Raw genomic sequence first — 13712 nt, forward strand, 5'->3', positions numbered from 1 at the left:
CTTCGCTACCCAAGGAAAAAAATCCAGATGTTGGTAAAGTTGGAAAAGAAAGTAAAAAGACTGACAAGAAAACCATGCAGAAAGCTCTACGCAATTAACATCATTGCATTAACAGTGGTGTGGAAGGGAGAGAAATACTGCCTCTGCGTCTCAGTTGTGTTTCTAAGAGGACCAAAGGGAATGACAGGGATGCTTCAGCCTGGGTGTCACAAAAAGGTTCTGGACCCAGAGAGTGGTCAGGCACTGGGACAGCTCTCAATTTGGACAACGATCTCAGACATAGGGTCTGATTTTTGGGTGGTGGGGTGTGGAGCCAGGAGTTGGACTTGATGATCCTTGCGGGTCCCTTCAAACACAGGATATTCTATGGACCTGTGGTTCTAAATATCCTATGTTTCATTATTTTTCCACGTCACAGTGCCATTTAGGCATCTAATTGTTTAGGTGCTTGATAGCTCCAAATCTCTGCTTCAGATGCCAGGTCAGCCCTTCTCAACGTCTCTTGGTGTTACTGTATGCCATAGGAGGGATGCTCCGTTTCCTGCTAGCTGAAAAATTGTGGTTCATCTGCCCTTTCCTCTTATCCTGAGGTTCTCCTGTTCTGTCTTCAAATAAATTCTGTGAACATCTGTGACTCCAACTGTGATGAAATGTGTTGAAGCTGTTTTCATTTGTTACTGTGTTATTGGAGTTGTTCTCACCAGACTCGCCTTCCTTGGCCCTGTCTAAGTGGTAAGACAAGACACAAGAGTGATAAAGAGGGAAGTCTTAAGAAATCTGATTAGGATGTCGAGGAGCTAGTTCTCTATTAAATGCTGAAGAACTCCAATGACTCAGCATGGGAAAGGGTCACTCACTACATTTGGCTTTACAAGCAATTAAAGGAAAAAAAAAAAAAAAAAGGCAACAACAGTTCTCATCCATAGCTGAGCCCAGATCAAAGCAGTAAATCATTAACTAGAAGATAATGACAAAGCAGCACAACTCAGCAGATAAATCCATCCGCTTCCTCCAAAAGCATCTTCGAGCTACAGCCTGAAGAAGAAGACGCTTTTGCAGTCACTGCTCTGACCACGGGAAGATGACTTTTCGGCTCTGCTACCTGCTTGCTGCCTCGATTTTTATCCTCCTCATTCCTGGCCTCTCCGAAGGAGGCAAACTGCTGGTGGTACCCATGGATGGAAGCCACTGGCTGAGCATGAAGCAGCTAGTTCTCAAGCTCATGGACAGAGGACATGAAGTGGTGGTGCTTATACCAGAAATAAGCTGGCAGATGGGAAAGGGACAATCATACACTGTGAAAACATACCCAGTGGATTACACATTAGAAGACCTGGATAAGTTCTTTGCAGAGTATTTATCTGTTCACCTGAGTAACCAGCCTTTCCCAATGAATGTTCTGACACTCTACAACGTCTCAAAACGCACTTTTGGATTGTTCCTTAATCAGTGCAAGAACATTTTCAGAAGCACAGAAATAATGCAGTACTTGAATCAAAGTGACTTTGATGCTCTCCTAACAGACCCCATTGCTTTGTGTGGAGCAACACTTGCTAATTACCTTTCTCTTCCGTTTGTGTTCTTCATGAGAGGATTTCCTTGCAGTCTACACTATGATGCACCACAGTGCCCAAGCCCTCTGTCGTATGTCCCAAGACTGTTTACATTCAACTCAGACAACATGACCTTTTTCCAGAGAGTGGAAAATGCATTGATTGCACTCCTGGAGCTTGTGTACTGTGATGCTTTCTATGAAGAAGGATTAAAGCTTTCCTCTGAAATTCTTCAAAGAGACGTATCCCTATTAGACCTGCTGAACGGTGCTTCCATTTGGCTACTGAGATACGACTTTGTGTTTGAGTATGTCAGACCGGTGATGCCCAATATGGTCTTCATTGGAGGTGTAAACTGTGCTCCGGGCAAACCACTGCCTAAGGTATGTTCTTTTTCTTCAAATCATACATTTTCCAAAGAAATGTAATCACATGGCTTATGGGCTTTTGTGCTCTTGAATTTATTTATTTGTTTGTTTGTTTGTTTGTTTATTTTATATATTTATTTATCTGGTAGTGATTTCATACATCTGGTTTCTGGCAGTTGCTTTCCATGGGCTGAAATGGCTTTATCCTGATGGAGGCAGATGACTGTTATTTGAATTAGTAAAGATTTTCTGACAAGTCCAACAAAAAATGGACTTCATCAGCCAGCTACTGTCCTCAGTGAATATTTATTTTATTCTTCAGTCTGATGCAATTTTGGTTTCACTTTCATGAATTCTGGCATATATTTCTTTTGTCTGATGAAAACTCCAAAGACCACGCGTTGAGAGTCTTTTGTTGTTCCTGTTGTCATTAATTCTAGGCTCAGCAAAGTCAGTTAACTTGCTTTGGTTGTATTTTCATAACATACGGTTTCCTAGGTGGCAGTCTATGTTATTTCTGTTTGTAGATCATGGTGAAACATAAATCTCAAGCTGAAACTGAAAGAATTATTCTAAAATAGCTGATTTTGTGAAACACAAACGCAAAATCAGACATTTTTATTAAGTGTTTCTTGACATTTATAAGAACTGTTCTGTGGGATTTGTAAAGCTAATCTAGAAAGTTAAAAACAATTAATAGCACCAGACATTTCTTTCCAGGCACATATTACATTCCTGTGAAATTACTTCCTCACTTCTGAATTGTGGTCACACAATATCACTACATGATTGCACTACAGTATCTTTGAGTTGATTTTTTTCTCTTTTTTTCCTTCTTTTATATTCTCTGATGGCTTACACAGACTCCCCCGAACCGCTCCTAGGCAAATAAAAAATAAGCTGACTGCATACATTCTCTAGTATTAAACTCGAGGGAGTGGCACTTAGTAGTTTTAGATTTAAGAGGTACCATGGCACGTTCTTTCTGATTGCATGACATTAGTCTTCTATTTGTTTTTATAACCTGAAGGTCTCAGAGCTGTAAACACGTTGTAGCTTGCTGCTTTCCAAAGGGGTAGAACCACCCTGGCTTTATTTTATACCTGCCGTCTCCTGTCCTCATACTGATGTTTGTTATTGAGTGGAAATCATATGTTCTGCATCTTCAAAAACCTTGTGTATTCCTCCTAACTTCACTCTGGCTTTTCTGCCTACATTTCTACAGAGAACAGAAGAATCGCTCCTATTTCACTTGGAACTGCGCAGCAGCAAGGCCATAAAGTAGGGAAGTGTAAATATGCAAAGGGAGTCACATGGGTGAAAAAAGTCTGCCTATCCATACACAGTTGTAAACTCTAGGTTAATCATCTTTGTTCATAAATATAGTCGTGATAAAAATAGGTGGCTCTCTGAAACCTGGTATCCCATTGCTCAACAGATAGGAAAACAAAAGGTTAGAATGACTAGGAAAGAAAGGGAAAAAAAAAGAAAAGAGAAAAGCTCTCCGAGCTACTCAATAAGTCCATGGCATACTTTCATTCTGAATATTGTCTGACTTCTCATCTCAGAGGAAATATGGTAGAACAGCAAAAGTACAGAAGAAGGTGAGAGGGCTGGTAAAAGGTTTGAGCAAGATCTATTTTGTGATCGAAAAAAACAGATCTACAGAACAAAGGTCTCAGAAATTGTGAATGACATGGGCAAGATGTGTGAAGAATGATTGTTCTGTTTCCTGACAGGCAATAACTACGGGATGCTTGGAAAAATCAGGTATTGATTTAATGGCTTCAGAGCAAAGACAGGAAGGTGATTTTTCCTCTCATGTATTTCTCCCAAACTTTGAAATGCCTTGACAATGGCCATTATAGATGGGAAAAAAAAAGTTACAGGAGTTCAACAAGGGAATAGACAAGTTCATGAAACAAACAAACAAAAAACCACACCATAGAGATATGTAATATAAAGATGGAAACAAAGACAATATAAACAATATTCAATGTCAGCAATACAGTTTGTTTCAAGAGCTCCCTGAGCCACTTATTGCTGGTGGCTGCGAGGCTGCTCTGCATGCAGGTTATCGCTGCTTTCTTACAGCATTCCTCAGCATTACTTGATGTCCGGTGTAAGGATGACAATTCATTTTGTATGCCAAATTGAGATCCAAGATGAGATTTGGAAATCATTTACATGGTTAAGCAATAAGCTCAGCACTGTGCCCAGAGCTCTTATGATAACTACTAATTATAATGAAACCAACCCTGTGAATGATTGACTTCGGGTGATAAGACCTGCTCCCGAACTTCCCTTCTTGAAGAGTTTTCTTTGGGATTTTCTTTGGGGTTGCATACAGACCTAGAAGCCATTAGTTGTCTTATTTCTTCATTGGCTTGCTACGCAGGTGCTTTTTATGACATCCCCTGAGCTTTCAGATCAGTGGGATACTTCTAGTACTGTCTAAGGTGAAAGCCACTGGCTTAGCATGAGTCCAGTATTGGAAAAGCTCAGGCAGATTGGGCACAAAATGCTTGCTGATGATCTACAAACCACTATGTAGACGACATGCTAGAAATATATCCAGTGCTTTACACAAGAGAAGAGCTGGACAGGTGAACTTCTGTAAGGCTCTGCAGCGACAACCTGTCCTACTTGATGTTGTGGCAGTCAGTAACAGCTCAGTGCAACACTGCCAGGGTGATATTTCCTCCCTGCAGGAGTCTGTTCAGTAAGAAGGAAATGACAGTGTCCTATTCACAGTGGCTTTGATGCTATCTTGTGATGCTCCTGTGTGGAGCGAGAGTTGCTAATTGTGCTTTACTCCTATCCATGCTGTCTGGGAGAGGATCTCTGAGTGGTTCACACCAGGGAACAGCTCTGGGAATCGTTCTGCAGGTTCTCATTGGCTGCAGCTGTAATTATCCAGGTTTTGTGCAGGAGAATCATTAGACGCATAGGCCTGTGCATCCAAGAGAAGGGTGGTGGTGCTTGGCCAGGCATTGTCACTTCGTCCCTTAGCAAATCCAAGCATTTGTAGTTCTATCAGGGTGGCACAGTGACAGCCACAGGCTTAGACCTGCCTGTAGGTGGCCCGACATGAACTCCCTGAGCTAGGAGGCTGCTTATCTAGCCATGAGGTGAGCAGGCAGGGCTGTTTAGGATTACAACACTCACAAGTTTATTGCATCTGCAGGCAGCCTCTTTGTGGCTGGAGATGTGTGGCAGCAGGCAATGCAAGCATCCAGCCGCAGGGCAGTGCCACTCACAGCTCCCTTGCTTCCTTGCCTTGCCTTCCTGGCAATTTTTTTTGATCACTCTGAAATACATTTTATCCTCTGTAGGTCAAAACTGCATTTTCTATTTCAATGTCAGATGTGGAAGTATGTCTATAAAGAAGCAAAGCGACAAGAAAGGACAGGCTGGCACTGAAGGCTTCTGATGAGTAAAGCACTCCTGTCGTGCAGCTTTCTTTTCTCAATCAGCGGAGTAGTGGCTCAAAATGAGGTTTCTTTTCTTAGAAGAATAGCTTAAGCCACAGACCTTTCCGTTTCAACACTTCCCATAGCTTTCCACAGGCAGAAATATCTGGTATTGCCACCCAGTTCCAGAAGAGGGCTCCTTTGTGTCACATCTGACACTGCCTGACTCAGTACCTGTTCAGGAGCTCAAGGCATTGCTGAGGAGCTCAAGTTTTCACAGAACTGGGCAAATGTGTCATATGCAGCACAGAGCTGGGAATGAAATCCCCAAATCCCTGACCCTCCTGAGCCATAAACATCATCCTGAAATACTCTCATCTAAGGCAGAGTGGTAGAGCCTTTTCTCCGTCAACTCCTGACCACAGGACTATGCCTGGGGGAACACAAATTGCATTTATTCATTGACTAAGATAACTGGCTGCCTCAGGCTGCGTTTCTTCTTGTCTTCCAATTTGCATTGCCATCTGTTTCAGTATCAATTACATATTCATTAACATACGCATAAATCCAGTTGCCAAGTCCCAGTGTCATGCAGGTTTAATACAAGGCTTGCAGAAAACAGGCTTGGTATCTCAACTGGGCAGAGGTCCTATGCCAGCATCATATTGACTCCTGAAGTACCTGAAGGTTGTCGTGATAAGTGTTCCCTCATTAGGGAGACCAGAAATGAACTTGCACTGTGTGTCCAGAAACACTTTGATGAATATCTCATTCATAACCAAAGCAAATGCAAAGCTGCATTTTTTAATTTATTTTTTTTAGGCAGTTCACAAAGTTTGTGTAAATTGATCAAAGCTCAGAGATGTAAGCTATAGCAACCTTTCAAAAAAGTTTCTAGCTTTTTAACCCAAACCACTAAACACTTATTTAAACAACTGGTCAACTTAAAATAGTTAAATAAACTGATTCAAGAAGATACACGTAGTTGCTCCAGTAAAGCAGGAGTAGAACGGAACAAAGGCGCTTTGTTTTGTCCCTCCAGCAAAGGGATTAAGAAAACAGGCCCTGCTCCGAAACCCTCTTGCCAGAGCCAGCAGCATCTGAGAAGCTCTGATAAGGAGACATGTCCAACTGGTCCTTTGAAATATGCAACTGAAGTGGAATTCAAAGACTTTGGCGAAAAGTCAAAGCATACAGTAAGCAGTACCACAACACACAGACATACCTGGTACACAGAAACACTTTTCAAAACCTGCACAGCCAAATGTCACTGTGTCCTCAGAAGGGACTCACATGTCTGAGGGTACCTCACTTTCCTAACACGGGTAGGTGATGTAGTACAGGTACAGGGCAACTCTTCATTTTCAGCTCTGAGGTAGCAATTATCACTCTGTTCATGAACCAAACAACAGGCTCATCTTCAATATTCAAGGTGTTGATGAACTTACTGACATTTCCGAGCAGTCTTATACCATGCCAGTATTTGTAAAGTTGTTGAACACCTCTAAAAGTAGCCACACTGTTCATCTGCCTTACATTGCAATGGCAAAATACACATCAGGCAAATAAAAGTAGTGCTGCTTGTGCCGTGTATTGTGCATCTTCATTGCACAGCATGCATCAGCCTGAAATGGACAGTCTAAAGCATTCATCTCACTGTCCTCTTCAGTCTGTTCTTGTCCACATCACTGTGCTTTCCATATTTCAAAGAAAAGATATAAAAGGAGGCTAGAAAACACTTCTTTCTACAAAAATCCCTTCATATCAAATGGAACTACTGCCTTACTTTCCCTTCCCATGACAAGTTTGTCTTCTGGTCAAGTTAGCCTTCTCTAATATGATTCTAAAGGTGAATGCGAAGGTAAAAATATTTGACAAAGGTCTGCGCACAAAAATCAAGAAATGTTATAAGAGTATAGGATACAGTCAATAATTTCAGGATCACATACTGTCATTTTCATATGATCTCTATTTACTGCTTAGAAGAGGGCTGCCCTAAAAACGATCTGTGTTCTGTGGCTTCCGTAGCTGCCTGCTGCTTCTTGCTACTGTGAAGACTTAAAGTTACTTCCCAACTGGCAGTTTGATGAGTTGTTTTCCCTCTGAAGCCATGCTAGGCATATTTCCTCATTCTGTGCAGGTGAATAACGGTGTATGTCCATAGCTATGAAAGGGGGGAAATCAGGCAGGTTCATGCTAGCAGCTACCAAGCTACTGTAATCCTTTTGCTTGACACTTGAGCATCAAAAAAGGACTGGGTTCGATTACACGAGGATTCCTTCTGACAAAATCTAAAGCCCTATCCATCATCCAAAAACCTGGGAAATCAAATTGTGCTGTCATCACACTCAGGTGTTCAAACAACTTTTTACTGCTTGCAAAGCCCAGAGCATAAGGGTGTGAGCAACCTCATCTAACAACAGGAAAACAACTTGAGTAGGTGAAACAACACCTCTAGATTGCTTCTTCCCTAAGTGCCACTCGCTGTTTGCTGCTTAGATGAGAAGGAAACCACATGGCAGCCAGTCTGTCCTGCTGTTATTAACACCTCTTTCAGCTGAAGCAACCCCAGGGTGAACGGTAAGCTCAACTGCATCCTAATATCTTAACATGACTAGTGATCCAAGCTTAAGTCTCGTTTAATTTCTGTCCCTCTGCATGCAGTGGGGAAGGCTTTCCTCCTACTGCCAAGAGCTGGCACACAGCTCTTGCACTTTGAGGTCTCTTTTCTTGCAAATTCTTTGAGGTGTTCTTCTGCAAATACAAGTGGAGTAATACAGTAATGAGCAGCAGAGCATTCAAACCTGCAAGTGACACCAGTGCCCTTTGCTACTGGATAATGAACAGCAAACACGTGTAAACCTACCAAGTTATGTTAAAAAACAAGCCAGTATGTTAATTTTCTGAATACCAATTATTTGGCTTAGACCTGACCCCAGCTGAATCTGTGCTAATCTAAGAACTTCAACCTTTATTTTTCTGTTGTACTCTGTGTCCTGTTAAAATGGTTTGCCTTCAATTTCTCTGGCTTTTATTCTGTTCTTTCTTTTGCTTCCTCACCTCTTCCACAGTTTTTGCTCTGATGGTCCAGTACAGAAAGTAGGGAGTCTGTTGAGTCTGTAAGAAAGTATAGCCATACTAGCAAGAGGCTGGTGCTCATATAGACTGGAAGATGAATATTGTATTTTTTTTCTTCTTCTTTCTTGAGGGCAGGCTCCCCTCTTATACCCTTCTCTCCACAGCAGTTCTTTTCAAAACAACTTTTCATTGCTCGAACAACTTTGAATGTAACAGCAGCAAACACCCAGAAACATCCATGCCTTAACGGCTGGAGAACAAGAGAACCAGCTGGAGAACAAGAAACCAGAGACTGCTTGGAGTCTCCTGAATCACCCTTCTTCATTCCCTCTAGACTCTTTTATATTCCTGATGGCCTCGTCCTTACGAGTCTAATGTTATCTCAACCACGGGGCTTTCCAACCCCCATGGCCACATTCCCAAATCTCCCCCTTCTTTATTAATATCAACCATTTTCTCGACACGAATTACCACTCCATATATAACACAACCAAGAAGTATCTGGCCCCGCAGAGTTCATGAACTGTTTGAGTCATGAACTGACTTGACACAGGCCGTGAACTCCTAAGTTCATGCACTAGAACCCTGTTGGTTTATGTTATCTGATGTTCAGCTGTGAACTTCTGTTTTGCAACTTAATTTTATGCCCGATAGGATGACGGGTTAGATGGAAGTTATCTGTAGAGATGAGGACAGAGTTTCAGTTGGCTGCTTATCTTCAAAAATGCAGGTTTGCATCAATGGGAAAAAAAAAAAAATCACTTTTCTCAATTGTACCAACTAGTCTTTGTTGTTTAAAAAACGACTCAGGTAGTTCAACATTGATTTTTCATATTTATCTTTAGTGTAAGTTATGTTTCACTGTACCATTTGCTTGAGTTGAATTGGAAAAGAAAATGCTTATAAAAAATTACTATACTGTAACAATTTGACAGTCTGCAGTGGGATGGAGATCTCCATCACTGTATGGATAATTGTAATTTGGTATACTCTGTATAGACTAAGTATGTCCACGTGGGGTAATCCTAGCAGTCCACCTGTTCTGTGGATGCCTTTCTATCATGGGTCCCCATGTAAGCTAGATTATCTTGCCAGTAAATGTCCAAATACCACTTCTTATATCCCAAGGGGCTCTACCAGCTGCACAAACCATGTGGCAGTCTCCCTGTGGGTGCTGAACCTCCTTGTCAGCAACTGCCTTCTAAGGACATTTGTGCCAGGTTTAAACAGTGCTTTAAAGTCTGGAGAGATGTCCATCCACCATCATTTTATCAAAGGGCTCTATGTGGATACCAAGATACCACTCCTTTTATACCCCACCTTCTCTTCACCGGAGAAATCAGCTGCAAGAAAGGGAAAAGCCTGTCGAAGGTACAAGGATCTGGGGCAGATATTTTGTGCTTGATGGGAGAGGAAGCTGTACACAGGAGTAAAAGTTTCACACAGGTTTGTGAGAGAATTTTCCACTCAGATCTTCTTTGGGCAAGCTTCGTGTTTTCCCCTGTGCTGGTGTTGCTGTAGGGTGGTTTGGATGGTCCTGCCCTACTTCATGAGTGTGCTGCAGTGAGAAGTGATCAGAAGACCAAAGCTCTTAGCTCATGCTGATAAAAACTATGAAAAGAAATTAGATAGGAGGCAAGTTCAATCCAATCACATGGATGAACAAAACCTAGGCATGGGACCAATTGAAGGTGGCCCAGCACCACCTCTGCAACCTGGGAAGTGTTCTTACAAGTAAGTGAAGCTGCAAACCTGGGTTTACCTGGCATTGCCAACAAACACTCTCCAGCTGTATCTGAGACTGCTGTGGCATGTTCACATGTTGTGACAGCTCACACAACAGCCGTGCACAGCCCTACATCCTGGGAAAGGGGCGGACACAGGGCATATAGGGTGCCCAGATACCACTGTCTGACCTGGGCAGGGATGGGGCGGATGGGTCCCATCTCCTTTCCACATCAGAGCTGCAGTTGTGCTGCACTGAGTGCTGCTGTAAGAGCACAGGGAGAGATCATGGGGGGCTTGGCTTCTTATGGATTAAACCAGCTGTGTGGTCACTAGAGAAAAATGCCCAGCCTTGGGAGGAGTAGCTCTAACAAAAAGCCAAGCCTTTCTGGGCAAAGAACAAGGGACAGGCAGGAGTCATTCCCAGCTGCCTGCGTGATTTGTGCTCACGTGTCCATAGCTGTTCATGGGTGCTGCCTGCCTGCACGTGAGGCTAACTGAGCCACAGGCTAAAGTTGGGCTCTTGCCTTCCCCGGACATTTCCCCTGTGGCTTGGTAACAATAACTGCAGACTCACCCACCAGCTTGCAGTCCCCTACCTCCCAGCCTGCTGTGCTTGGAGGCAAGAAGGGTGAACAGGAGAGACTGCTGCTGTGGTTCAGGTAAGGAATATGAGATGAGACGGGGTCTGCATGGCTGGGCTGCTGATGGTAGGAAGGATCATCAGTCAGTGGTCCTAGTATGGGACAAAGAAGAGCAGGCTGAGGCACTGAGCTGTAGTCACAGCCTGGGAGAGCCAAGTTTATGGCAGAAGACACACCTTTCTCATGGTTGTGCAAACCAGCTTTTGAAGCACAAACCCCAGTTCAACCCTTTGTAATCATTAATCTTCCAATGTGAATCCCATTGCGTGCAAACTGCAAAACCCATGAAACATGCGGCAAGTCAAAAAGGGCAAAGGTATCGTGAAAAAGCATTGCCAAGTGGTGCATTTGCGTAGGTGGATCGTAGCTACAAAAGCTCTCTCTCACTTGGGCTCCGGTCTGTTCAACTCCAAACATGCTGGTGGCTGTGCTGCTCCCCTTCTTGTGCTGCCTGGGTAGCGCTGCTGCTGGGAAGGTGCTGGTGATCCCGATGGAGGGCAGTCACTGGCTCAGCATGAAGGAAGTGCTGATTGAGCTGAGCAAGAGAGGGCATGAAATAATTGTCATGGCACCAGAGATGAAAACGATTGTAGATTCCTCAGAGTGGTACACGCTGAAAACATACCCTGTACCTTTAAAAGAGGAAGAGATGGAAGATCTTCTGCATTCACTTACTGCAAACAGTTTTAATGACCAGCCTTTTATTTACAGATTTTTGAATATTTGGGATATTTTTAAAAAGAGTTCTGCCGTCTTTGAAGTTGCTTGCAGTTCCCTACTGCACAACAAAGAGATGATGAAATTCATTGAAGAAAGCAAATTTGATGTCATGTTTACAGACCCTGTGACACCCTGTGGACAAATAATTGCTTTGCATTTTTCTATCCCTTCTGCTTTCTTCTTGCGGGCTATCCCATGTGCTATAGACACTCACGCCGCTCAGAGTCCGGACCCACCGTCCTACGTCCCACGAATGTTCTCCCTCAATACAGACCATATGACATTTCCTCAGAGAGTCGAGAACGTACTGATTGCCATTTCAGAGGCTTTCACCTGCAGAATCATCTTTTCACCATTCGAAAGACTGGCCTCGGACTTCCTCCAAAAGCCCATCACGGTTACAGAGCTTTTAAGCCACGGGTCCATTTGGCTGAAGAGACTGGACTTTGTCTTTGACTACCCCACACCCGTGATGCCCAATATGATTTTCATTGGAGGCATCAACTGTGCACGGAAGAAGCCGTTATCTCAGGTCAGTGACTGGCTGGGAAAAGTATAACAAGGGAGAAGTTCCAGCAGTGTTTGATGTAGAGTTTACTTACCTAAAGATTAGCTGTTTGTTTTGTTAACAAGTTGTGGTTCCACCTCCTTTTTTTGGGCCTGCCCAACACAGGGATTTTTTTCGGTGAGGGATCACACGCTCTGCAGCGTTTAATTCCAGCTGGTCAGGTGCACAAACACCGCTTGGTCCAGGAATGAATGCAAAAAGGGCAGGAGAATTATAGCAGCTCTTCCAAACATTCCCTGCCCCACGTGGCAGTGGCCTATTTCTTCTAGAGCACTAGCTGCTTATCTGGTCAAAAAGCAACTCACCGGGTTATGTGCAGTAGTATTATTTGCTCTTCTCTGTAACAGCAGTGTTGTGTTTGAGTTGAAGGCTAATAATTTTTTTGTGGTGAAAGTTATGGTCTAACAACAGTTCCCATCACAAAAACCAGACAGCTGAGTTCTCTGCTGCATTTTTATGAGACATCCAGCTTGGATAGGAAATGTTGATGGGTGGTTGCTCAGGCATCTGTGACCTAAAAAGCATGCAACAAAAGCACGTCCTTCGTGTCCAAGAATTCCAGTAAATATTGTGGGATCTTTAAAGCTGATCACTTGTTGCGTGTGTATGATACATGAGAGCTTGCTGGTGCTCATGCTGTACATGTAGCCCATAGCTGCATGTGATGTATCTGGGCTCCTTGCTTGCTTGTGATATAAGTAGAACAGTCTCATGTTGTGAAGCCAGAGATTAACTAGAAAAAGACAGCTAAGAGGAGACAGCTCTCCTCAGCAGCTGATGGATCTGTAGTTAGTGTCATCCAGCAGTTTCAGCAATATATCGCATCATTTCCTGGAAAGGATAAAGTTTTATCCTTTACAGATGCTCCTTAGAAATAAACAGGCACCTCTCTACTCTTCCCTTGAACTTTTCTCACTTGCCAGCCTTCTGTGCGTCATAAGGAATGCACTCCTCCTTCTCCTCTGGCAGTCAGATGTCTTTGTGAATATGAATGAATGAAACTTCAGGATAAAACAGATTTGCATTTCCCAAGCATAGCACACCTTCCCCAGAGCCAACCTTAAAGCTCTGGGGCTTTGCTTTACTCCTCCCAGTACTTCACCTGATGCTGCCCATTGAAAGTACCACTGATTCCTGTTGAGCTGCTATCATGCAGATCTTGCTTTCTCACAAAAGTGCCTTTCAAATTGCCACCCCCTCCCTGCATGGGCACTTTTGTCAGGGTAGTGCTTTTTCCTATCTGTTCTGTCCATCCAGCTCTTTAATGGCTCCCTCAGGGACAAACCCAGGGAGACCAGCTCTGCCTGCAGGCCAGGCCTTGTGGCAGTTCCAGCTTAAATTTAGGCTCTCCTCTAAAGACAGAGCTCGCTCTCACCTTATCTTGCTCAAGGGCTAAAGTTCACAGTCCAGCAAGAATAGTTGTTACCAATTCTTTAGTGGTGCTGCTAGCCCTGATTTTTATTTTAATTTTAATTTTATTTTATTTGCTGTTTTCTGGCTATGGCTGTGCATCACACAGTTGCATCTAACAGCACAGTTTAATCCTGCAGGTTGACAAGTGTCTATAACAAATACTTGCTAACTGCTTAGAGTTTTAGTTCCTAGTCTTAGCTTTTCATCTGCAGTGAGAACATCACCACTTA

The 13712-nt window shown here is 43.2% G+C and overlaps 1 protein-coding gene across 2 annotated transcripts in view; it reads left to right on the forward strand.

Annotated features, from left to right (window-relative positions):
* The first annotated feature begins 1006 nt into the window (after positions 1 to 1006).
* The window catches only part of LOC101802378 (UDP-glucuronosyltransferase 1A1), a 35435-nt gene continuing 22729 nt past the window's right edge, over positions 1007 to 13712 (forward strand). The window contains exon 1 of one of the 2 annotated variants that reach the window (XM_021274451.4): positions 1007 to 1936. In XM_021274451.4, the coding sequence (XP_021130126.2) occupies positions 1082 to 1936 (855 nt within the window). In that variant the 5' untranslated portion in view covers positions 1007 to 1081. Of the gene's footprint in view, positions 1937 to 11196; positions 12034 to 13712 lie in introns of those variants that run through there. The other variant, XM_072041189.1, reaches the window with a different exon arrangement.

Source organism: Anas platyrhynchos, chromosome 7 (genome assembly GCF_047663525.1).
Source record: "Anas platyrhynchos isolate ZD024472 breed Pekin duck chromosome 7, IASCAAS_PekinDuck_T2T, whole genome shotgun sequence".
In the NCBI taxonomy this organism is placed as follows: Eukaryota; Metazoa; Chordata; class Aves; order Anseriformes; family Anatidae; genus Anas; species Anas platyrhynchos.